Here is a 25541-nt window from a genome sequence, read left to right on the forward strand (position 1 = left end):
CGGCTCTCTGGGGACGGGCCCCTGCGGCTCTGCGGGACGGGCCCCTCCGGCTCTATCGGGACGGGCCCCTCGGGCTCTATCGGGATGGGCCCCCGCGGCTCTATCGGGACGGGCCCCTGCGGCTCTATCGGGACAGGCCCCTCGGGCTCTATCGGGACGGGCCCCTGCGGCTCTCTGGGGACGGGCCCCTGCAGCTCGGCGGGGACGGGTCCCTTGGGCTCTATCGGGACGGGCCCCTCCGGCTCTCTGGGGACGGGCCCCTGCGGCTCTGCGGGGACGGGCCCCTCCGGCTCTATCGGGACGGGCCCCTCGGGCTCTATCGGGACGGGCCCCTCCGGCTCTCTGGGGACGGGCCCCTGCAGCTCTGCGGGGATGGGTCCCTCCGGTTCTATCGGAACGGGCCCCTGCGGCTCGGCAGGGACGGCCCCTCCAGCTCTGTGGGGATGGGTCCCTCCGGCTCTATCGGGACGGGCCCCTCCTGACGGGCGCCCCCCACTGGGCCTTCTGTGTTTCAGACCGTGTCCCTGGCGGAATCCAAGGAGAGCATCCTGGGCGGGGTGCTCAAGGTGCTCCTGCACAGCATGGCCTGCCACCAGAGCGCCCTCTACCTGCAGCACTGCTTTGCCACGCAGCGGGCCCTGGTCTCCAAGGTGGGTGTCCCGCAGCCCGGGGCCTTGTGGCTTTGCTCCGCTGCCCCCGTGGTCCCCCTGGGCCGTTCCCAGCCGGGTCACCGAGTCACTGCCGAGCAACAGGGGGTCCCCCAGTGGGCGATGGTGGGGCGGTAGCCGAGAAGACCGGCCAGCCCCACGTTGAGGGGGTCAGGGCCGAGGAGACCGAGCTTCCAGGGTCGTCCAGGGCCGGGGTGGCCACAGGGCCGGGCAAAAGATGGCATCTTCCTCACATCCCCGCATCCAGCTGAAATGCAGCCTTCGAGAAGGGCCCCGGGCACCAGCACCCTGCCAGACTGGCACCAGCACCCCCACTGGGATGGTCTGTGACCCCCCCCAGGATGGTCCGTAGCCCCTGGGCATCAGTATCCTGTCAGACTGGCACTGGCTCCCTCACCTAGACGGTCTGTGGCCCCTGGGCGCCAGCACCCTGCCAGACCAGCAGCAGCCGGGCCGGTCCGCTGCCCCCGGGATGTATCTCTCCCCTTGCCCTAAGCTGGGGGGCACGTGGCCGCCCCCTGCCCCATGACGGTCTCCATTTCTCACAGTTCCCCGAGCTGCTCTTCGAGGAGGAGACGGAGCAGTGCGCCGACCTCTGCCTGCGCCTCCTGCGCCACTGCAGCAGCAGCGTCAGCTCCATCCGCTCCCACGCCAGCGCCTCCCTTTACCTCCTGATGAGGCAGAACTTCGAGATCGGCAACGTAAGCCCCACTGACTGGGGGCAGCCCCAGCTCTCAGGCCCCAGGGACCTACTGCGTGCTCTCGGGCCCTAAGGTCCTACTGTGTGCTCTCGGGCCCCAGGGACCTACTGCGTGCTCTCAGGCCCCAGGGACCTACTGCGTGCTCTCGGGCCCTAAGGTCCTACTGCGTGCTCTCGGGCCCCAGGGACCTACTGCGTGCTCTCAGGCCCCAGGGACCTACTGCGTGCTCTCAGGCCCCAGGGACCTACTGCGTGCTCTCAGGCCCCAGGGACCTACTGCGTGCTCTCAGGCCCCAGGGACCTACTGCGTGCTCTCGGGCCCTAAGGTCCTACTGCGTGCTCTCGGGCCCCAGGGACCTACTGCGTGCTCTCGGGCCCCAGGGACCTACTGCGTGCTCTCAGGCCCCAGGGGCCTACTGCGTACTCTACAAGGAGGGTGCAGCCTGAGGGAAGGAGGCGGGCAGGCAGTGCTCTGTGCGCCCATCAGTGACACGGAGGCGCGGGGTCACCCAGGCTCTGCGCTCAGGGACTCATTTCAGTTGCTCCGCGTGTCCGCCCTTTGTGGCCCCATTGGGGGATTTTGGGGGCTCCTTTTGCAGACGAGCACGGGGAGGCAGACGGGGGCGGGGCTTGCCCAGGGTCCCCTCGGAAGGGTCCGAGGCCTCCTGAGCCAGGCCCGGCGCTGAGGGCGTGTGGAGCCCCTGGCCGCCCTGCGCTGGGCTAGGCCGACTCCGCGTGGCTCCGGGAGAGGCACCGGAGCTGCCCGTGACTGGAAGGACGTGTCTGTGGCTTAACTAGCGTGTTGTGGGGAGGGGGCTCACAGATGGGCCTTTGGGGGGCCGGGAGGGCCACGGTGCTCAGGAGATCTAAGAAAGTCGGGTGGGCGCGTGAGGGAAGGGGTGGGGGGGAGTGTTTGTGGGGGGGAGTGTATGTGGGGGAGGTGTGGGGGGGCACAGTCATGTGCCCCTCGGGCCCCGCCCAGCCCCCGCTCTAAGCTGCCCCTCCCCCCGCAGAACTTTGCCCGCGTCAAGATGCAGGTGACCATGTCGCTCTCGTCGCTGGTGGGCACCTCGCAGAGCTTTAACGAGGAGTTCCTGCGCCGCTCCCTGAAGACCATCCTGACCTACGCCGAGGAGGACCTGGAGCTGCGGGAGACCACGTTCCCGGACCAGGTCGGTGCCCGGAGGGTCCTGGGGGCGGGGGCAGGGGCGGGGGGGCCTCCCTGACCGCTCTGTGGCCGCAGGTGCAGGACCTCGTCTTCAACCTCCACATGATCCTCTCTGACACGGTGAAGATGAAGGAGCACCAGGAGGACCCCGAGATGCTCATCGACCTCATGTACAGGTAGGGCCGCCGCGGGGACCCCCGGCCAGCAGGGTCTCGGCCCCGCCCCCAGGACGCCCTTAGCTTACGGTCAGGGGGGTGTGAGCCCGCCCCGCGTGAGGGGGGCGGGAGAAGGGCCCCCTCCAGCTCCGCGGCTGCCCCGTCCCCTAGGATCGCCAAGGGCTACCAGACGTCCCCGGACCTGCGCCTGACCTGGCTGCAGAACATGGCCGGCAAGCACTCGGAGAGGAGCAACCACGCCGAGGCCGCCCAGTGCTTGGTGCACTCGGCCGCGCTGGTGGCCGAGTACCTGAGCATGCTGGAGGACCGGAAGTACCTGCCCGTGGGCTGCGTGACCTTCCAGGTGGGGCCCTGGGCGCGGGGGGCGGGTTCTGCCTCTGCCTCTGCCTTCCCCCGGAGTGACGCGGGCCTGCTCCGGCCACTCTCCCTCCGTGCTGGGTCCCGCCCGCAGGAAGAGATGGCCGAGCCAAGGCCGAACCTCCCCTCCTGGAGGGTCCGGTAGCGGGGGCGGGACTGGAGCCAGCGCTTCCTTCAGTGGGAGGCACTTTGGGGCTGAGCCCGAGTGGGAGCCAGGAGTTCAGAGCGGGAGGAAAGCCCTTTCTCCTTGTCCGGAGGCTGCTGTGGGTGCTGGGAGCCCGGGGATCCCTTCCTGGCCACCTGCCTCTGGGGGGATCCCGGGGGCTCCTGCCTCCCGTGTGACCTGGAGCGCCCCCTCAGCTGCCCTGCCCCTCAGTTTCTCCCCTGTCCCATGAGGGGGGGAGGGGCGGATGCCTCTCACCGAGCCCCCCTCCACAGAACATCTCGTCCAACGTCCTGGAGGAGTCGGCCGTGTCGGACGACGTCGTGTCCCCCGACGAAGAGGGCATCTGCTCGGGAAAGTACTTCACGGAGGCCGGGCTGGTGGGGCTGCTGGAGCAGGCGGCGGCCTCCTTCTCCATGGTAGGCCGGGCTTCCTGCCCTCCCCGAGCCCCCCCGGGGGCCCGGGCATAAATGGGCCTTGTGGGAAGCGCGGGCTGGGCAGTGGGATGGGGCGGATGGATGTCCCTCCCTGTTGGGAGTGTTCTCCAGGAGCACAGCCGGGCCGTCAGGACCCTGGCCAGCTCCTCCCCCAGCTCGCAGTCTCTGGGGCCCTGACCGTCCCCCCCAGCTCCCCCCTCTGGCTGTCTCTGGGCCCCTGACCGGCTCCCCCCTCTGGCCACCCCTGGGCCCCTGACCGGCTCCCCCCTCTGGCCACCCCTGGGCCCCTGACCGGCTCCCCCCTCTGGCCATCTCTGGGGCCCTGACCGGCTCCCTCCTCTGTCTTTGGGGTCCTGACCAGCCTCGTGCTTCCCCTTCAGGCCGGCATGTACGAGGCGGTTAACGAAGTTTACAAAGTGCTCATTCCCATTCATGAAGCGAACCGGGACGCCAAGAAGCTGTCCATCATTCATGGTAAACTCCAAGAGGCCTTCAGCAAAATTGTTCACCAGGTAAGAGGGAGAGCGGCGTGAGTGCGGCGGCCTTCGCCCCCGGGCCAGAGCGCGGCCTCCGCGCTGACCCTTGTGATGGGGTTACAGAGGAAGCCGGTCAGCATCCGAGCCCGGGGCCAGCGGAGGGCACGGGGTGGGCGCAGGGCCTGCCGCGAGCTGGCGCGACTTGGCCTTCAGACCCCCCGGTCCTTTCGGCAGCTTAGTAGCTCGGGGGACAGAGCTCACGGTCTGCCGCGTGGCGGCCGGAGGGGGCAGGACGTGGGCGCTGAGCTGGGCGTCCCGGCACACACAAAGCTCCTTCTGGTTCGGGCGAGCCCCCGGGAGCTTCCTTACCCCCGTGCCAGGGCGTGACTTAGAGCCCCTGGGTCGTCCCCACGGGCGTGGCCTTGGGCCCAGACTTGTGCTTCACTCTGGGGTCTATTCTGGAGAAGCCCCCCGTGAAGCCCCCCAGCCCTTAGCACAGGATGGGCCCAGGATCCCCCCGCCCTCCTTCCCCAGCGGTTGCTCCCCAGGCCCGGCCCACCCTGATCCTATCTCGTAACTGGCTCGTCCCACCTCTGCCAGGGGCCGAAGGGCTCCCCAAGCAGACCCCGGGTCAGAGCCGGCCTGTGTGCGAGTCTTGGATGCTCCTAAGAACCCCCCAGCTTCACGTGAGACTCGGAGAGGGAGGGGCTGGGAGCGGACGCAGCAGCGGCCGGAAGGACCCCGGGGCCGGGGTGGGGGGCAGGGTCTCGGGGAGCGCGGCGGCGCGGTCTGTGTGGTTCCCAACGCGTGGGGCCCGAGCCGGCGCGTGTGACGTGGCCTTTTCTGCTTTTTACCACAGAGCACGGGCTGGGAGGTAGGTACCGGCTGAGCGAGGTAAAGCCGCTCCCAGGTGGATGCGATCGCGCCTGCTTGGCCCCCTGTGCTAGCTGGGCCCCGTGTCGCTGTCTGCCCCTGACCATTAACCAGAGACTTGTCGGGAGCACCGTCCTCGTGGTGGACCCTGAGCGGGAGGGCGGCCGGGGCCTGCATGGAGGAGGAGATGTTTCACTAATGAGATCCCTGGCGAATGAGCCCCGCCCGCCCATCCCTCATCCGTCTGCATCCTCCCAGCGTTGTCGCCCTACCAGAATCCCTCCTCCGTTAAGGCCACGTGGTGCTTCCCCACCCCCAGAGGTCGATTTGGGCCCGGCGTTCAGAGGTCTCGGGGGGGGGGGGGGGGGGGGGGGCGCGGGAGACGGAGGCCGACGGGGCTCCCGGCAAAATGCTTTCCTTACACGGATCCAGGTTAGGGAAAAGCTCCCTGCGCGGGAAGCGTGTCTTAGATGCTGGAGAGGCGGGCGCTTTAAAGGAATTCAGCCGCACTTCCTTTCCGTTTCAGGGGCCTCCCACATACCTTAAAGTAGCTAAATCCGGGCAGCTGGATGGCGCAGTGGGTAGAGCACCAGCCCTGGAGTCAGGAGGACCCGAGTTCAAATCTGGCCTCAGACGCTTAACGCTCCTGGCTGTGTGACCCTGGGCAAGTCACTTAACCCCAGTTACTCCAGAAAAAAATTTAAATCCACTCTGGATTTTACCAGTAAAGTGAGCTGGAGACAGCTGGAGACATTTCATTCACTTTGCCACTCGTACGCCCAGGATTATCATAGAGCGACTTCGATTTTTCTCTGACCTTATGGAATAACCCTGATTCGTGGGTCCAAACAGAAAAATCTGTGGCGGACAGACTTCTTCCACCACTGAAATTGGGAGCTGCCCTTTATTTTTCTTCCTTAGGAAGCCACTAAATTGTTGCTGACATAAATTCAGTAGCCTGATGCCGAAAAGCGGATTGTTACCGCCAGCCCGAAAAGAAACCCATTTCTTTGCTTCCGGGAAGTCTTTAGTCCTCTGATATTCTTCCCCCAGAGCACTCGGCTTAATCGAGCAGCTAGAAATTGGATCTCAAAGGGCGAAAATGAGAGCCTCTGAGCCGCCATTGTTTCTCATGGGCATGACACTAAATCGACCCCTGAACTCGACCCTCTCGTTAGCTAGAGCGTCTGTGTCACTCGGTCATCGCGTGCTCCTGCATGTTCGGAGACACCTCCCTGTCCTGTCCTGTCCGAGCCCAGCGCGTGTCCACTTCTGCCGGACCTCTGGCTTCGTAGCTGCCCAGTTTGTTGCATGTTTGGTTTTTGCTTTTCTTTTACAAACACTTTAGTGGATGCTTGCATTTTCAACGTTTGTTTGCTACCATTTGCTGCTTATTTGTTTTGAGATTTCCCTAATTAAAATACTTTCTGTTTTCTCTTCTCTTGCCCCTGGTTGCTGACCCTCCTCCCCACTTTTACTATTGTCTGTTTTGGTAAGTTCGTACTTTGTGAATATTTTTCTTTTTGACTCTGTGGAAGCCCCAGTAATCCCTATTTTATCAAAGAGCTGTGCCAATCGGATGCTCTAAAGGCCAGATTTTCCCCCGGATCGAGGCCCAGGGACAATCATTTTCACCCCTTCCCGGGCCGACTCGAGCCGGAGAAGCTCCCGTCTCCTTGTCGGAGGCTTCTCTTCCCCCATCCTCAGAATTGGTCCAAATCGCTTCCTGGATTGGCACGGCTTTTTGGCTCTGTGTGTGTCTGTATCCGAGATAACCCTAAGACCTGCTCTAAAGTTTGGGAAGGGGGTTTGCCGTACCTGATAACAGATCCCGTGCTCTCCGTGAATCCCGGCGGCTGCAGCGTGCTCTTCCTGTTCTCTCTGCCTTCACCCTCTCCTCTCCTGAGCCCACTTATTTTTCTCAAAATACTAGAAAAGAAAATGCCATTTGAAACCTTCCCTTTCTCGTGACGCCTTTGTGGCTTTGGTTCAGAAACATATGTTTCCAAGGCGTTTGGGTTCTTTCTGAATAACTTGTGGGTAATGTGCTTCCCAGTGGGACTCTTTCAGTTGTTAATCACTGTGAACTGGCCCCATTTTCTAGTGGAAAAAGTGTGGGGGTTCATCTCTTTCTCCTGTGCCTGGTAGAATCTAACAGGATTAAGCCCATGTCTGGATTTCTAAACTACCCTCATTTTTAGAGAGCGGAAGCCCCACATATTGACAGCCAGTGTTCAGCAGGATGCTTTTTCTCATTTCCTTGAATTGGAAAAGAAGCCTGTTTTCTAAACATCTGTCCCATTTTAGCTGAAATGCTACTTGAACCCTTAACAAAGTTTCCTTGTCTATTTTTGTACTCACCCTAATTTCCGGGTCACAGATGAAGGTTCTTGGCCCCACATTGGGCGCCAAAATGTAACATTCTCTCTAAAATGTAATCTTCTCTTGTTGGGGTTTTCTTGGGGTCTCTGGAGGCAGCCTTCATTTCAGTTCAGTAATCACTACAAATGCAGCCAGGGATTAAAGTCCAAATCCTTTATTGTCTCCTTCAAAGTCTTGTCTCCTTCACTTGGGGCTCGGCTAGTTTTTCTGGAGGCCTTCCAGATCTTGGTTAGTGGAGAAGCGAAGGAGGAGAGCCTGCCACCACTTCTCTGTCTTCCTTAGTTCTCCTTCTGGCTGAGTTTGTCCGAGCTTATCTGGTCTCTTATCAAAGGTGTGAATCTTGTAGAACTAGTCTAAGTACTAAGTACGTGTACTGAACTAGAGAACTGTTAAAGACCGTGCTAAATAACCATCATCTCTAGCAATTCCCCTGACTTAGCACCTTGTTTCAATCTTTGTTTCAAGTTCAGAGTTCTGGCCCATAACAATTTCTTGGAAGAGAATGCTCTTACCTTTGCAAGAGGCAACGGGAGGCCCGGTTGGTACCTGCTTGGCCCAGGGGTAACCAGGGGAAAGGGTGGCTCTGGCTGTGGATGGCTGATCTTTGATGTGGAGGTTCTACGGCCAGCCGTCTCCTCATCAAACCTGGCCTGGACCTGGAAAGGTGGCACCTGGCCTTCCAGCTAATATGCTACAGCTATTACTATTTACTATGCTAGTAAAGTAATGTTAGCTTTGGGACAAATGGCGGCAGGGAGACCTGATGCTTGTGGCCAAAACAGGAGGTCCTGTCTCCCCTGAAAAGTGCCCGCAAGGTACTTTGTTTTCAAGGCTGTTCTTAAATTTGGGTTCTCTCTCCTGTTTTATTGTGTGATCCAAGCTTCCTGGCCCAAAGTGTCGCTGCCCGCTGCCCCTTTATCAGAGGACTCCGGCTGCAGCCCCTCTCTGGCCGGACAAACTTGTCTCTGTGGAGTCTTGTCCAGTTCAAGAAAGCTCCTCCATCCCCGCATGCAGAGTCGCCTCTATCTCTCGGTAGACTGCTTACGGCATTTACTTCTGGGATCGGCAGATCCCCTAAGGCCCCCAGGGGAGGGGGTCAGTGATGGAGACCCTCGTCTTTCCTGTGGGCCCAGCGGAGTGGATCTGGGATCCCCGTCTGTAACCGGGGGCCCTGCTCTGGCCTGAGACTGATTAATAAATCCCTGGTCTGCCATGTCCGCATGGGGCAGGTGCCCAAGCCCTGGCTGGTCTGGCAGCATTTGGAGTCAGAGTTGATTTTAAAGACAGAAAGAAACACATTTAAATTCCCTCTCCGTCTTTTAGAGCAAATCCTCTTCTTCCTTCTCCCTAAAACGTTTGTGATGAGCTGTGGGCTCCCTCAGGCCGGACTCTTGTCGGGGGCTCCTGAGCTTCCACAGGGGTCAAGCCCCAACCCAGCCTGGCTTGAGGGGCGACCTCCAGGTGCTTGCCAGCCTCGGCTTGGGGCTGCCTTCATGCCCCAGCCTCCCTGTGCCCTTGTGTGGAACAAGGCCCAGTGGAGGCACGTGGACTCTGGGGGTACCTAGCTTAGGTCAGCGGAGCTCTCCAGGAACCTTTGATCAGCAGGTTGCTATGTCTGAGGGGAGCTCCCCTTGGAAAGGCAGTGGTCAGCTCCTCGGAGTGAGATCTGGCCCCAGTGCAGCCCTCGGCGCTCTCCAGGGTGCTGCTCTCCTGGCCTGCTCCTCTCCCTCCCTCCACTTCTGTTTCTTCCTCCACCTTTCTTTCCCTCCTTCTCCTCTTCCTGCCTGTACCTCCCCCCCCCCTTTTTCCTCTCTCCTCTTCCTCCTCCCTTCTTCCTCCTCCGCCTCCCAGCTTCCCAGCCTCAGCCCCTGCTCTGGCTCCCCTGGGAGACCCCCACACATCCGCAGGCCTGGTGTTGGTGCTTTCTGGGCATCTCCCGGAGCAGGGGGCAGGCTGGTTGTGGTTTCTCCTCTAAATCACGAGGATAAGACAGGAGAGCTAACAGACATCACCGCTGGGGTTTCGTTGGTGTAGGAAAGGGAATAGCATGTATGTAGTGCCGACTGTGTGCCGGCACTAGCTGGGGCCACATTCTGCCTCATTTAATCCTTAGGACGACGCTGCCAGGTAAGTGTTATGATGATTGCCTCACTTTGTAGCTAAGGAGACCGAGGCAGAGGTTGAGGAGCTTGGGGGCATTGGGGGGCTCAGCTGGCAGAGGATGGCCTGTGACCCTGGCCGAGGCAGGCTTACCTGTTTCCTTGCCCGATTAGTAACTGAAAAGAGCTTCGCCCGGCCCCTGGGGCCGAGGCTGGAATCCGGGTCTCTCTGAGTGAGAGCCCGTGCGCTTGCCTCCGAGCGAGCCGACTTCCTCCCCCCACCTCAGTCACGAGTCCAGAGAGCGGCGCAGGCTCTGTGGGCGGAGGCCCGGGTGCCAGGCTGCCCTGACCCGGGGCTGGGGGCGAGGGGACCCCGGGCGAGCTTCTGCCCCTGCCTGCGGGCTGTTCCCCCCTCGCGGCGCGCACCCACGGGGGCTGTGACTCCCTTTGGAGAGTGTCCTAAGTGTCCTAAAATGAGGAGACGGAATAGTTCCGGACAGAAAGGCCTGGGTCGGCTCCGGGGTCACTCGGCTACTCTGGGCCGTGACGTTCCCGGGCAGCCGCCCCGTCCGGTCAGAATTACTGGCCCCTGCTGCGCGCTGACTGCTGCGCCGGGCAGGGACTGCCCCCAGAGCCGCCGTGTAGGGGGATGCAGTGGCGCGAGGACAGCCGATGAGCGGAGGCGGGAGGGGGCCCAGGGTCGCTGGGTCAGGGGGATCCAGAGAGAGCTGAGCGCCCGCTTGGGTGCCCTCCTTTCTCCGTACCTCAGCATCTCCCTGCCTTCGCCTGCCCCACCCTGACCGGGCCCGTCCCCAGCATTTCCTCCCACTCTTCCATGGTCGCAGATGCTTTTTGTGGCGCCCACACCGGGCCTGGGTCTGTGAGATCCTCAGAAAGAGCCGAGTCTCTGACCTGGCCCCGGGCGCGTCCCTGCTCTCGCCTCAGTTTCCCCATCTGTACATGGGGGTGATGGGAACTGTGCCACAAAGCCGGAAGCAGGAGCCCGGGCTCGGAAACGCCCAAAGCAGCTTTCTCGGAGTCGCCTTTTTCTGCTGCCTTAGAAACTGAATCGGGAGAGAGGCTGGGCCCGGGATTGTAGCCAGGACGAGGAGATCCTCGGCCAGGAGAGAAGCGGACGTTCTTCCGTGGGGGAATGCCCCCGGCCCGCACGAGGGCCCAGCCAGGCCGCGTCGGGGGCCGGTGCAAGAGCAGAAGGGGAACGCTCGCAGCAGGAGTTCGCCAGCGCCGGCGTTGCAGGGGAACGGACCCGGTCATCCTCAGCTCTGTGAGAAGGGAAGTAGAAACGGCCTTTGGAGGTGTGTGCGCCCGAGGGGCAGGGCCGGGCATCGTCTCAGGGCTCCGGGCCCTCCCAGATCCGGCGGGACAGACGCCGCGCGCCGCCGAAACCGCAGCAGCGTCCGTGGGCGGGGGCACCCAGAGCCCAAGGGAAGGTGGGGAAGACAGCGCGGCCGTCGCCCAGCCCCACCCGGAGCTTGTGCGCGCCCACGCCGCCGCTGCCCCAAACACGGAAAGGCAGTTTTCAGCGTGTGCCTCTGCAGAAGCTGGTGCTCCAGAGTGCTCCTCTCCCTCCTCCCCGGCCCCTCCCGGACAGCAAGCAAAGCAACAAAAGTTAACCGTGCAGTTCTGAGCCGATTCCCACATTTGTCCCAGCGCGCAAGAAAGATCAGCTCAAAAGGGGAAAGGAAAAAACCAAGCAAATGAACAACAAAAGGGAAGATGCTGCGAGGCGCTCCCCACTCGGCTCCCACATCCTCTCTCTGGGTGCAGACGGCTCGCTCCGCACAAGATCCCCCCATTGTGGCAGAGGAGGGGGGCCTGCGCCAGGCGGAACGGGCAGATGGGAACGGCGGCGGCCGAGCGGGCCTGGGGAGTGCCCGGAGACGCCGAGGGCGCAGCCACCGGACCCCGGTCACCGCCGGCCATCCCGGCGCTTGTGCTGCCGCCGGCCCTGGGTCCTTCTGCGGGAGAGCGCGGCTGACCGCTCGGCGCAGCTCTGCCTCCCTGAAACCCAGCTCGCGTCACCCTGCTGGCCCCAGTCGTCTTCCCACAATGCAGGACGAGGGACAGTTACGTCCTTTCATCACCTGGCGCAGCAGCCGATTCGCAGCCAGTTTTAGGAGGCCCTGAAAGACTGACCAGGGGAGTTACGCCCCAGAAGGTGGGAGACCTGGAAATCCTGTGGCAGAAGGAGCCCAAAGCTCCAGAGAGAACAGAACCTTGTGCTTACTCTCGTGCTCTGTCTCTGACTCTGTCTTTCTGTCTCTTTCAGTCTATCTGCTTATTTCTCATTTTCTGTCTTTGTGTGTGTGTGTGTATCTCATTCTCTGCCTCTGTCTCTTTCTGTCTGTCTCTGTCTCTGTCTCTCTCTGTCTCTCTTTCTCTATTTCTGTCTGTCTCTGTGTGTGTCTCTCTCTCTCTCTTTGTCTCTCTCTCTGTCTCTCTCTGTCTCTGTCTCTCTCTCTCTGTCTCTCTTTCTCTATCTCTGTCTCTTTCTATCTGTTTCGTGTCCCTGTCTCCCTCTCTGTCTCTCTCTATCTCTGTCTCTTTCTGTCTGTCTCTGTGTCCCTGTCTCTCTCTCTCTGTCTCTCTCTATCTCTGTCTCTGTCTCTCTCTCTCTCTGTCTCTCTTTCTCTATCTCTGTCTCTGTCTGTCTCTGTGTCCCTGTCTCTCTCTGTCTCTCTCTATCTCTGTCTCTTTCTGTCTGTCTCTGTGTCCCTGTCTCTCTCTCTGTCTCTCTCTGTCTCTGTCTCTCTCTTTCTCTGTCTCTTTCTGTCTGTCTCTGTCTCTCTCTATCTATGTCTCTTTCTGTCTCTGTGTCCCTGTCTCTCTCTCTGTGTGTCTGTCTCCCTGTTTCTCTCACTTTCTGTCTTAGTGTGCATCTCATTCTCTGCCTCTGTCTCTCCTTTTTCTCTTCCTCTCTGTTAACAGAACTGTGTGTGCATATTCACATTAACAGAGAGAGACAAGGTGGAACCAGAGACGTTCTTTTTAGGCACTTGAAGGACAAGGTGATGTGCAGGGAAGCTTCTCGTTTGGGGCTTTAGGGAGCAGAGCTGGACCTCAGAGACGACAGATGGGGCAGAGTGACAGCCGTGCCCTGCTCTGTGACAAGAAAACCGAGTAGACTCTCCTTCCTTCCCTCTGTCTCCTTGGACATCCTCATCTCAAGAGCTTTCACCAGACCTTTCTTGGCCCGCACCCTTCTCCCTGGTTTTCCTTCCCCCTAGTTATCTCGTATATATTTTGTATTGGAGCTCGTTAGGTGGCCCAATCGTTAGAGCACCAGGCTCAGAGTTAGGAAGGCCTGAGTTCAGACCTCAGATGCTTCCTAATTGTGTGACCCTGAACTTGTCCCTTCCCTCTCTCTGCCTCAGTTTCCTCATCTGTAAAATGAGATGGAAAAGGAAATAGCAAATGACTCCAGTATCTCTGCCAAGAAAACCTGAAATGGGGTCATGATTGAACACCATTATTTGGTATTGACTTGTCTGCGTGCATGTTGCCTCCCCAGCAGAATGCAGGCTCCTGGAGGGCAGGGAGTTTGATTTGTGTCTTTACCTGCAACACCCAGTGCACAGGCTCCTAATCAGTACTCGGCGAATCGCTCGGGGATGCTGATGAAGCGATTCCGGCAGTGAGTTGCAGATTGTACCAGACTAATGTCTGTGGCCATTTTCTGGCCTCCATTTTTAACATGTTGAATGAATTTGCTTCAATCTAAATGAGAGGAGAGGCTTTCTTCTCCTCGGTCAGATTGTCCAAATTGGCTTTTATTGCATTTGACTATTTTTCCCCCTGATCAAACATTTATTGTTCTTTCCATCTACCTGCCCCCTGACATAAAAAAAGGAAAAGAAAAAGCAAAGTATTTTAACAAATGAGCATAATCGAGCAAAAGCACTTCCTGTATGGCCGCTTTCTCACCCTGGATCTTAAGTCATCGTCTCTGTCAGGAAGGGCAGCTCACTTTATGCTTGATGCTTTGGTGGTATCAAGATTAATCATTATATGGATTAGAGATCTTCAGCCTTTTCAAAAAAGTTTCCTTCTCGCATTATTGCTAGTTTTGTTCTCTCATTTCTGCTCGCTTCCCTCTGCGTTCCTTCGTTGATATGCGTCTTCTCTGAGACCCTTCTTTCCTTCAACTGTGTTCTGTTACCTTTGGGCTCAGCCATTCCCCAGTTAAGGGACACCCTCTTAGTTTCCAGTTATTTGCCAAGGACTGTTGTAAATATGTGTGTAGAGTAGGAGTGTGTGTGTGTGTGTGTGTGTGTGTGTGTGTGTGTGCACACACACGTATGCTTCACATAGTAGAACTAATTGATACAGTGCTTGTGTTCACACCAGTACTCACTGGAGTTCACAAGTATGGGAGATTAGTTCTACTTAGTACCTTGTTCTAGGTTCTGGCCCAAACCATCTTCTTGTAGCATCAGATCAATCATACTGAACCGTGCTAAATTAGATAATTATTGTCTCTATCAACTCTAATGGCTTAACAGTTTGTAAAGATTCCAACATCAAACACATATTAGAATGGAAGAGAGTTTTTACATGACTGAATTCTCTTAAATTTTGAGATTGACAACACATTGTCAACACTGACAAGCTTGTTGTCATATTGACAACAGGTTTTTTGGTTTTTTAATCGGGAAAGTCAGTTTATTTTTATTCATTTAATTAATTTATATTTATTTTTATATTTAATTTATAATTAGATTCTTTTAACCCAAAGACACGTTTATGACACATCCCTTTGTAGGAGGGAATGTGAGGTTATGGTCACTTCCCCGAGCATTTCCAATCCCTGTGCTGGGTGACCCAGCAGCCAAGATGAGCTGTTTCAGCCTCGAGGGCTTACGTTCTGTCTGGGGAAGTAGCACGTGCATGCATAGTAAACACGAAGTACTTACAGAAGTGGGCCGTGGGAAGCTCCTTGGGCTGCTAGGAAAGACTTCCTGGAGGAGGAAGAGGTGAGGGGATAAATCCAACTCAGACTCGCTCTCTATGTGTTTGTGGCCACTCCTGTCCCTGAAATCTTAGACAGTACAAAACAGATCAAGGGTTTTCTTGGACGGCTTCTGGTCTAGACCAGTTCTGATGTCAGAACGAGGATCCCTGGGGTAGGCAGAAGGGCAGCCAGGTCTCGGCTCCTAATTCGGCGCCATTGGAAGGTACACCGGGCCACCTTTGTGGCAGGTGCCTTGGGTAAAGCCTTGGCTGACTGCTAAAACCTAGAGCCCCTTTTCTGAAGAAGAAGGAGATGATGTTCACTTTTATAATTGAAAGAAATGCTCAGTTTCAGTTAGTGAAAAAGAAGATGTAATTCCCCCTCCCATTCAGGTTCATGGAATATCCATAAGCCTAGCCATGGACCCAGGTCACAATCCCTGCTCCCTCTGGGTGGGCGGGATGTTAGTGCAGGGTCCTGCAGGCTGCCCACATTTTCTTCACCTCCCGTCCATTCTTTGTACGCCATTTTTCACAACTGGCGGTATCAAGCTCCGAGAATGGGTATTGAGGAAATACGAACGAGAGCGTAAAAATGAGACATGGATGCGGTGCGAAATAACTCGGCTGGTGTCCCTGTGGAGTCTCGATCGCCTGCCGATGCGGCAGTGCAGCTGAACGGTGGATGGGTTTCTGGGGGAGAGAACGTACCCCAGTGATGATTTTTTAAGCTACTTTGCTTTTGGATTCTCCATGGTTTTTGTGAAAGTAGAAGGGAGCTTGTCATAATTTCTTCCAAAAATAAACCTGTGGTGGGTGCACATGTTGAACAGTTTTTGGTCTTTAGGAAAATAAATTAAGTTCCCCCTAAGAAAGTGATTTTCCTTCTTGGCATCTTATTTCCCATTTCTCTTTCAAGCATAAGTCAGACTCTCCCATTTGTGCTGGCGGAGCGGCCCCCTGAATGGCTTTTGCTGTTGTCAGACACGTGGGTCACTGTCGTTTTAAACACCGATGTCACTGATGTGACACACACCTGAGAAGCATGTGTCCAACGTGCACCTTTTCTGTAACCCAGGAGAGGATGGAGTTCAGTTGCCCAAATTTAAACCAGGACATCATCTGTGATCTCTGTGTACTAACCTTACAAATGCGTAGTCATGTAGCAATTTGGGCACAATATAAACGGTCTTTATTTTAAATCTTAATTTAAAAAAACACCCAGTCATTTTGCCTATAGGATGTTTCATTTTGTAAACTTGTGCTGATGCAACTAGAAATCAGTTAACCATGATGCGGACGTGGTACGTGCCTGAAAACAGCTTGGTGTTGAGACTGTTTCGTTGTCTTCGCCTAGGATGGCAAGCGGATGTTCGGGACCTATTTTCGTGTGGGTTTTTATGGGACCAAGTTCGGGGACTTGGATGAGCAGGAGTTCGTGTATAAGGAGCCCGCGATAACCAAACTTGCCGAGATCTCGCACCGACTGGAGGTGAGTGCTCAGTATGTGGTGTTCCTGGTTGGGTCGCTCGTTGCCACCGAGGCAACGGTGGCAAAGGCCAAACTGCTACTCGGGGGCTTCGGCAGGGCCTCCTTCAAGTCCCGCTTACAATACTGACATAATAATGCTAATAATTCCATTTTCCCAAAAGTATTCAAACCAGTTTTCCCTGTGGCATTTCATTTGCCCCTCAGGATCCCAGTAAGGAAGTTAGGGGGTGTGTATCGTGCATTTTGTAGGTGTAACAGGTAATGAAGGCCAAAGAAATTAATGACCACTCTTAACAAAACTGGGATTTTTGATCCAATTCTGGCGATTCCTGGAGCAGTACTCTTTCTGTTAAATACAGCTAGATCCCCTCTCCCCCCCCCCCCCCGCCCCCAAGTATACCATTGAAAGCACTTCATTTTACCTAGAAAGTAGCTCATCTGGACAAGTCTGGCTTATTGATTAATAAGTAGTCAGTATTTGGCTAATTTGGCTAATATCTCCTTTCAAATTTTTCCTCTACTTCTAACATGGTCTCCAATAAAAATCAGATCTCAGGCTTCAGAGAAATTAAATGTGAACGCCACTTCTTTCCTGTCCTTTTATTGTTTGTTTTTCTTGAAAGTTCATATCGAGGATTGTGTATTTTCTAAATACCTCTGCTTGCGTTTTTTTACTATTTATAAGTTGGAGGGAAAAAGAAGATGTAATTCCCCCTCCCATTCAGGTTCATGGAATATCCATAAGCCTAGCCATGGACCCAGGTCACAATCCCTGCTCCCTCTGGGTGGGCGGGATGTTAGTGCAGGGTCCTGCAGGCTGCCCACATTTTCTTCACCTCCCGTCCATTCTTTGTACGCCATTTTTCACAACTGGCGGTATCAAGCTCCGAGAATGGGTATTGAGGAAATACGAACGAGAGCGTAAAAATGAGACATGGATGCGGTGCGAAATAACTCGGCTGGTGTCCCTGTGGAGGCTCCATCGCCTGCCGATGCGGCAGTGCAGCTGAACGGTGGATGGGTTTCTGGGGGAGAGAACGTACCTCAGTGATGATTTTTTAAGCTACTTTGCTTTTGCATTTTCCATGGTTTTTGTGAAAGTAGAAGGGAGCTTGTCATAATTTCTTCCAAAAATAAACCTGTGGTGGGTGCACATGTTGAACAGTTTTTGGTCCTTAGGAAAATAAATTAAGTTCCCCCTAAGAAAGTGATTTTCCTTCTTGGCATCTTATTTCCCATTTCTCTTTCAAACATTAAGTCAGACTCTCCCATTTGTGCTGGCGGAGCGGCCCCCTGAATGGCTTTTGCTGTTGTCAGACACGTGGGTCACTGTCGTTTTAAACACCGATGTCACTGATGTGACACACACCTGAGAAGCATGTGTCCAACGTGCACCTTTTCTGTAACCCAGGAGAGGATGGAGTTCAGTTGCCCAAATTTAAACCAGGACATCATCTGTGATCTCTGTGTACTAACCTTACAAATGCGTAGTCATGTAGCAATTTGGGCACAATATAAACGGTCTTTATTTTAAATCTTAATTTAAAAAAACACCCAGTCATTTTGCCTATAGGATGTTTCATTTTGTAAACTTGTGCTGATGCAACTAGAAATCAGTTAACCATGATGCGGACGTGGTACGTGCCTGAAAACAGCTTGGTGTTGAGACTGTTTCGTTGTCTTCGCCTAGGATGGCAAGCGGATGTTCGGGACCTATTTTCGTGTGGGTTTTTATGGGACCAAGTTCGGGGACTTGGATGAGCAGGAGTTCGTGTATAAGGAGCCCGCGATAACCAAACTTGCCGAGATCTCGCACCGACTGGAGGTGAGTGCTCAGTATGTGGTGTTCCTGGTTGGGTCGCTCGTTGCCACCGAGGCAACGGTGGCAAAGGCCAAACTGCTACTCGGGGGCTTCGGCAGGGCCTCCTTCAAGTCCCGCTTACAATACTGACATAATAATGCTAATAATTCCATTTTCCCAAAAGTATTCAAACCAGTTTTCCCTGTGGCATTTCATTTGCCCCTCAGGATCCCAGTAAGGAAGTTAGGGGGTGTGTATCGTGCATTTTGTAGGTGTAACAGGTAATGAAGGCCAAAGAAATTAATGACCACTCTTAACAAAACTGGGATTTTTGATCCAATTCTGGCGATTCCTGGAGCAGTACTCTTTCTGTTAAATACAGCTAGATCCCCTCTCCCCCCCCCCCCCCCGCCCCCAAGTATACCATTGAAAGCACTTCATTTTACCTGGAAAGTAGCTCATCTGGACAAGTCTGGCTTATTGATTAATAAGTAGTCAGTATTTGGCTAATTTGGCTAATATCTCCTTTCAAATTTTTCCTCTACTTCTAACATGGTCTCCAATAAAAATCAGATCTCAGGCTTCAGAGAAATTAAATGTGAACGCCACTTCTTTCCTGTCCTTTTATTGTTTGTTTTTCTTGAAAGTTCATATCGAGGATTGTGTATTTTCTAAATACCTCTGCTTGCGTTTTTTTACTATTTATAAGTTGGAGGGAAAGAGGAAATTTGAACATTTGAACAGAGCTAATACTAAGTTTTAAGAGCCTGTTTTGTTGCCATGTGAACAAATGATTTCTTCAAATGCTTCCCGTGGCCGTTTGACACATTAAAGCATCTAAATGCTCATGTTCTCTAAGCTCCTTCCAACATGGCTTTCTTCCCTTTTAATTTTGAGTTAAATAGAGCCTTCACGTGAAATGTTTTTCTCTTTATTTTAGGGGTTTTATGGAGAAAGATTTGGAGAGGATGTAGTTGAAGTAATCAAAGACTCTAACCCTGTGGACAAGTGCAAATTAGACCCTAATAAGGTACGGTGACAATCGATAGTCGCGAGATAGAATGATCCCTTTGATATGCTCCCCAGGGTGGGAGAGACTGAGGGGTCTTTGTTCTCGTAGGCATATATCCAGATCACGTACGTGGAGCCCTACTTCGACACGTATGAGATGAAGGACAGGATCACCTACTTTGACAAAAACTACAACCTGCGCCGCTTCATGTACTGCACGCCCTTCACTTTAGATGGCCGGGCCCACGGCGAGCTCCACGAGCAGTTCAAGCGGAAGACCATCCTCACTACGTCACACGCCTTTCCCTACATTAAGACCAGGATCAACGTCATCCACAAGGAGGAGGTGAGACCAGGGCCTGGCTGGGAGCCTGCCTATGATGAAGGCTACGTCCACACTGGATATGGACGGGGATAATCCATCCATAACAGTTCCAAGTGAAATTCATTAATTTTCATTAACTTCATTAATTCAGTCCTTTCCAATAAAATTCGTGAATTGGCTCAGTGCTGATCTTATGGTTGTTGTTTCTCTTAGATCATATTGACCCCCATTGAAGTTGCCATTGAAGACATGCAAAAAAAGACCCAGGAGCTGGCATTTGCCACCCACCAGGACCCGGCAGACCCCAAGATGCTTCAGATGGTCCTCCAGGGGTCCGTGGGCACAACAGTGAACCAGGTAAGGGCTGCAAGGGCAGGAAGAGTCTGTTGTTACAAGGTGTTGATGGATCTTAGTCCGTCACTAGACCGTCCTTGCAGAGGGGCAGATTGCAGCCCCTTTGTTGCCTGGTGCGCACTCCCCTGGACCTCTCCAGGCTGGAGTCTGTGGCCTGCGTGTAGCCAACTCACCCACCCCCATCGCCTTGGGCGGGTCCGGGCCCGCTTTCCCAGGGCCCTTGTTGGCTCTGGCTGCGGCCGCCTCCAACCACACATCAGGACAGAGAATGTCAGCCAAAAGGTGCTGGTACTGTTCAGGGGCGGGTGCTGTTCAGGGGCAGGTGCTGTTCAGGGGCGGGTACTGTTCAGGGGTGGGTGCTGTTCAGGGCGCTGATGCTGTTCAGTGTATGGATGCTGTTCTGGGGCAGATGCTGTTCAGGGGCGGGTGCTTTTCAGAGTGCGGGTGCTGTTCAGGGTATGGGTTCTGTTCAGGGGCGAGTGCTGTTCAGAGTGCCGGTGCTGTTTAGGGTAATGGTGCTGTTCAGGGTGCTGATGCTGTTCAGGGTATGGATTCTGTTCAGGGGCGAGTGCTGTTCAGGGCGCTGATGCTGTTCAGGTTATTGGTGCTGTTCAGTGTATGGATGCTGTTCAGGGTATGGATGCTGTTCAGGGTATGGGTGCTTTTCAGAGTGCCGGTGCTGTTTAGGGTATGGGTGCTATTTAGGATATGGGTGCTGTCCAGGTTATGGGTGCTGTTCTGGGGCAGATGCTGTTCAGGGACGGGGGCTTTTCAGAGTGCCGGTGCTGTCCAGGTTATGGGTGCTGTTTAGGGTATGGATGCTGTTCAGGGTGCTGATGCTGTTCTGGGGCGGATGCTGTTCAGGGACGGGGGCTTTTCAGAGTGCCGGTGCTGTCCAGGTTATGGGTGCTGTTTAGGGTGCTGATGCTGTTCAGGGTATGGATGCTGTTTAGGGTATGGGTGCTATTATGGGGCAGATGCTGTTCAGGGACGGGGGCTTTTCAGAGTGCCGGTGCTGTTCAGGGTATGGATGCTGTTTAGGGTATGGGTGCTGTTCAGGGCCCCGCTGCAGACCATCCAGGAGCCCGATCTCCCTAAGCACCTGCCAGGAGCCAGGCAGCCCCTCCCTTCAGGGAGCTAATAGTTCAGTAGACAGAGACCACAGCTGCATGAACAAGGAAATGCAACTGGGATGCAAAGGAATCGGGGAGCGGGGGCTGGAGTGGGAGCAACGTGACCTGCCCAGCGCCCTCCTCCCGCCTGCCTTCCCAAACAGAGGGACCCCTGCGCCGGCCTGACTGCGAGCACCGGGGGAGACCTTCTCCCCTAGAGACAGGGCCCCCTTCCCCAAGCACCCCACCCCCGGTCTGGGTGGTCTGCAGCGTCCAGACCTCTGAAATGGAACAGCGTTTGCTCTGTCTGAGACAAAGTCTGGCAAGCTTGTGGTGGATAAGCAGGGGGAGGTCCAGGGGCAAGGGGATTGAAGAGCCTGGGCTACAAAATGGGGGTTCCCCCTGTTCAGACTCTGCTCCGAGCCGGATGCTGCTCAGGTGGGCAAGGGCACAGGCTCCTCAAATCAGGGACTGAGGTTTCTGCCCCACTCCCTGGGACTGGATGCAGGGCGGCACTGTGACCGGAGGCGCAGGTTTTTCTAAAAGTGACAGGCTAGACAGACTAGGGAAACACCCCACCACCACCATTTCACAGTCACATGACCCAAAGCCCTTTGATCCAGCCCAGCAAAACTTAAAGAGTTCTCCTTCTATGATCCCTTTTTGCCCAAGAATTTCTGTGATCTCAGGTTTTTGCATGGAGGAAATAGGCATACAAATCAAACGTCCATTGATAAAAAAGTAGTTTTGTGACCATATACCAAATGTATGTGTCTCCCAGATCGTGTGGCACCTCGGGAGCACCAGAGTGCACAGAGCCTGGGTCCAGGGTCGGAAAGCTCCAAGGCTGCCTCAGTTTCCCCATCTCCCCTCCTGGGGTTGTTGTGAGGACCCTGTGAGATCATGGATCTTGGGAGTGGTCTTCCCCATCCTATGGTGCTGTTTGGAGAGAAGCACAGACAGGTCCTCTTGGGCTATCAGGTCCCCCTTAGGCCACCGTGTCCCCCTTGGGCCTCCACGTCCCCCTTAGGCCACCAGGCCCTGTTTGGGTCCCCGGGTCCCTCACACGCCCCTCACTCAGGAACTTTGTGTCCTTCAGGGACCGCTGGAAGTCGCCCAGGTGTTCCTGTCGGAGATACCCCATGACCCCAAGCTCTTCAGACACCACAACAAGCTGCGTCTGTGCTTCAAGGACTTTACCAAAAGGTGGGTTGTGGGCGGGCGGCCGGACCCGGGGCTGGGGGCAGGGTGGGTGTGAGTCTGGCCGGCCGTGGAGGAGGCCACCAGCGGGGCTTGTCTCGTAGGTGTGAGGACGCCTTAAGGAAGAACAAGAGCTTGATCGGGCCGGACCAGAAGGAGTACCAGCGGGAGCTAGAGAGGAACTACCACCGGCTCAAGGAGGCCCTGCAGCCGCTCATCAGCAGGAAGATCCCTCAACTGTACAAGGCCCTGCTGCCCAGCGCCGGCCACAGGTACCGGGGATGGGCCCCCATAGGGCTGGGGGCTCCTGGGGGGCTCCAACACAGAGCAAGGGAGTGCGGAATCAGAGGCTCAGTGAGCTGGAGGAAGGGAGGTTCTCGGTGGGAGACGGGGAATGGCGAGCCCCATCCTGGAGATCTTTGAGCCAAGGAAGGACTGGACCCCTTCCTGCTCTTCTCGCCCTCCACGGCATCGTCACCCCAGGGCCTCTTACGACAGGCGCCTCCTACTATAGAGTCCAAAAAGCCCCCAAAAGCTACTGTAAACCTCTGGTCTTTAAGGGGGGCCCCTGGGCCTGCCTGGGCCCCCAGCCCTCCTCTGCCATCTGGGAAAGGAGCAGCCCTGAGGTGTCTGCAGGGTTTCCCCTAGAAAGCTGTCCTGGTCGTCCTCAAGGTCCCCTTGGAGAGCTGAGAGGGGGAGGCTGGAAGCGAGGAGACTGACCGGGTGTGGGGGAGAAGGCCGGAAGTAGGGGAGGCTGCGGTCGGAATGGCCGGACAGCGACGTGAGCGAGGGGGAGGGGGGCAGGACCCCCGGCGGGACAGGACGCCAGCGCAAGGCCCCGCTGGTGGGAGCCTGCGCGGCTCGGGAGGACCTCGCGACGCCCTTTGCCGGGTTGGGAGAACCTCGGAGCACGTGTATGGGAAGGACCGGGCCAGAGACAAGATGCTTCTGATCATCCCCCGTCCTTTTCCCCCAGAGATTCCTTCAGCAGAATGAGTCTTCGCAAGGTGGACCTCTAGGAGCGCGAGACTAGCCCGTCAGCTGCAGGCGGGAGAGCCGGCCGTGGCCGTGTCCACAGAGACTCGCACGGAGACCCCAGGCCCGGGACCTCGTTTGGACAGATGCCTCCAGTCCCTCTTAGGGAAGAGTTGAGGGGCCAGAATGCGCGTCCCTTGTCCAGTGTAGACTGTTACTGCGTAAGAATCATGGCTGTGGCTTCCCAGCGTCCTGGGAGATGCTGGGAGCTTTTTCAAAGCCATTTCTATGATTCCAAGGTACACTAAATACATTTACTATTATTTATAGCATACCTAATGTTAAATTTATTTACATCCAGTTCCTAGATTTAATTTATATTAGCTTTTCCAGATGCATTTTTGAACCATTTTAATGTAGTAATGTTTATTTTAAAGGTACTTATTAAATATGTGGATGTTTTCACTTATTTTATTCCCGTGTGAACGTTCCCATCTGTTGGTGGGGGCAGAGGCTGCCGGGAAGCCAGGCGAGGGCCGTTGCTCCCAAAGTTACTGAAGTGAAGGGCCCGCCCGATGACCGCGTAGGGCCAGACGCTGGAGACGGAAGGCTGGAGCTTGTTAAATTGTCAGGTGGAGGAAGTGAGGGGGGTTCCCCGGCCCCTGCGCGTGACAGGAGTGACCCGCCGTCGCACACGGGCCGCTCGCCCCTGAGGCAAGGGCTTGAAGGCAGAATCCCGGGGCTCCCCTTCCCGGCCACGGGACGGAGGCCAAACCGTCGGCCTCGAGCCCCGGGAGGGAGGGTCCGAAGCCTCTTCTGGTCGGTCCTCGGGGACAAACCGTGAGGCAGCTGGGCTCGTTCAGAGTGAAGAACGCTCCTCCGGGCATGTTGGCCTTGGGGAAGGAGTTCTGGGGGGGACCGGGGGCTCCCCAAGTCCAGCAGGTGGGTCCTCAGCCCTCCCGCAGGGGAGAAACCCTGGGGAGTCTGCCCCGAGAACCCGCAGGCGCCCGATGGCGTTCTGGATCGTCCTCTCGTCCCCGTGAATGACGACGTTCGTTGGGCCCGGGGAAGCTCTTCAGTCTGGAAATGAGCAAGTTTCCACATGACCGCTTTCCACCGGGACCCCCAGCAAGGAGCCAGATTCTGCAGCAGCGTCCAGGGGACAGAACCATTTGGGCCTGGGCTCTGTGGTGGCCGGTCCGACTGACGCAGAGGAGAGAGCGGCTTCCAGGCCTGGCCGTGGATGGGCAGCCCGAGGCTGGCACCGATGGCCGCCCCAGAAAGAGCCTCGCCCGTCCCCTCCTGGGGGCTCCGGCCCGTCAGCATCACCCAGGCCCGGGCTCAGGGAGGAGAGAGGAAACGGGCAAAGTGGGGCCCGGGGGAGGAGGAAGGTGGTGACGGTGACGATGGCGATGATGGTGGAGGTGAAGATGACGGTGATGGAGATGAAGATGATGGTGATGAAGGTGAAGGTGGAGATGGAGAAGACAGTGGTCCCCAGCAGCCAACACTGCTGAGCTGCTTGCCGTGGGCCAGCACTGAGCTAAGCTGTGTGCAGTTACTCTTCACGAGTACTGAGGGAGGTGCTACTTTACCCATTTTACAGATGAGGAAGCTGAGGCAGAAGTGAATGCCCTTGCTCTGGAGCACCTGAGGCTGGATTCTAACTCGGATCTTGCTGCCCGCAGGCCCGACCCTCCCTCCGCTGCCCCACCAGCTGCCTTTGGTGACTCAGGGCAGGTGAGGGACTGCCGTAGGGTCTGGGTGGAAGCCCCTCTGCCGGCAGCAGGAGGGAAGGACGCCCCAGGCCCGGGTCCCCCAGTGCCGCTGAGAACCGGCATTTGTAATGGAGAGGCCGGGGAGGGGACGCCCACCCCCCTTGAGCCTTCCCACCCCGAGCTGCAGCTTCCTGTGGCTCTGTTCCCGCCAGGTCCGGTTGGCTCTTGGGCCATCTCTGAGCCGGTCTGAGTGGAAGCTCTTCTGGGACGTCCACCTCCCCGCAGTCCGTATTCTCCGAGATTGGGCCAGCCCCACTTTTAACCCCCTCCGGCACGCTGCAAGTGGAGCCCCCCACGGGTGAAGGAGTCCTTGGGCACTCAGACCGTCCTTTGGGATCACGGCGTCCGAGCCCGGAGTTGCCACGGGAACAGTCCAGGCCTCTGAGGTCCCTTTGGACTCTCACTGCGGGGCCTCTGCCTCAAGGGAAAATGACCCCCCTCCCCACACCCTAGCCCAGCCGGGCTCTTCCCAGTTATTATCATTGAACAAATGCCAAGGTCTTGGAACACTTCCCACTCATCGGGCTCTTTTACTAGGCTGTCTCAGTGTCACACAGGCAAGCACCCGGCCGGGGAGGGGACTCTGGAGGGAGGCCGGGTCCGGACAGGCTCAGCTGGCCAGAAGCACCCGATGGGATCTGTGGGCCCGAACAAAAGCTGGCTTTGCCTGGGGGGTGGGGAGGATGGCGAGGGGAGCAGGGGGAGCAGGGGGGGATTAAGGTTTGGCCAGAGGTGGAGGGGGCAACACATCTGGGGGACCAAGCTCAGCGCCCCTGCCCTAGATCAGAACCACTGAAGTGGGGGCCAGGTCTCTAGGGTTCTTTCAGGGAAGCAGTGACCTCCCAGAAACTGTTTCACTCTCCTCTCATGTGTAAAACTATCTGAATGGTCTTTTAATCATGTTTTTCTTAATGAAGGAAGACTCAATTCCCCATTTTTTTCCTTGCATGTTAATATAGTCCTCCTGAAATTGTGCTGTGGTTCCAATTATTTCTTTAAAATATTTCCTTAGAATAAAAATTCG

At 56.3% G+C, this 25541-nt stretch overlaps 1 protein-coding gene across 9 annotated transcripts in view; it reads left to right on the top strand.

Moving 5' to 3' along the window:
• Window positions 1–23213, top strand: part of DOCK7 (dedicator of cytokinesis 7) — a 160097-nt gene extending 136884 nt beyond the window's left edge. For 3 of the 9 annotated variants that reach the window (XM_051999529.1, XM_051999540.1, XM_051999535.1), the window contains 15 exons: window positions 516–650; window positions 1217–1369; window positions 2382–2540; window positions 2612–2712; window positions 2863–3055; window positions 3508–3651; window positions 4050–4181; window positions 5005–5019; window positions 15837–15962; window positions 18703–18792; window positions 18883–19119; window positions 19312–19455; window positions 21664–21770; window positions 21869–22036; window positions 22741–23213. In XM_051999529.1, coding sequence (XP_051855489.1) covers window positions 516–650; window positions 1217–1369; window positions 2382–2540; window positions 2612–2712; window positions 2863–3055; window positions 3508–3651; window positions 4050–4181; window positions 5005–5019; window positions 15837–15962; window positions 18703–18792; window positions 18883–19119; window positions 19312–19455; window positions 21664–21770; window positions 21869–22036; window positions 22741–22783 — 1947 coding nt within the window. In that variant the 3' untranslated portion in view covers window positions 22784–23213. Of the gene's footprint in view, window positions 1–515; window positions 651–1216; window positions 1370–2381; window positions 2541–2611; window positions 2713–2862; window positions 3056–3507; window positions 3652–4049; window positions 4182–5004; window positions 5020–6515; window positions 7886–15827; window positions 15963–17651; window positions 17787–18702; window positions 18793–18882; window positions 19120–19311; window positions 19456–21663; window positions 21771–21868; window positions 22037–22740 lie in introns of those variants that run through there. The other 6 variants (XM_051999531.1, XM_051999534.1, XM_051999532.1 and 3 more) reach the window with 4 other exon arrangements.
• The last annotated feature ends 2328 nt before the right edge of the window (window positions 23214–25541 follow it).

The sequence above is a fragment of the Antechinus flavipes genome, chromosome 4 (genome assembly GCF_016432865.1).
Source record: "Antechinus flavipes isolate AdamAnt ecotype Samford, QLD, Australia chromosome 4, AdamAnt_v2, whole genome shotgun sequence".
Classification (NCBI taxonomy): domain Eukaryota; kingdom Metazoa; phylum Chordata; class Mammalia; order Dasyuromorphia; family Dasyuridae; genus Antechinus; species Antechinus flavipes.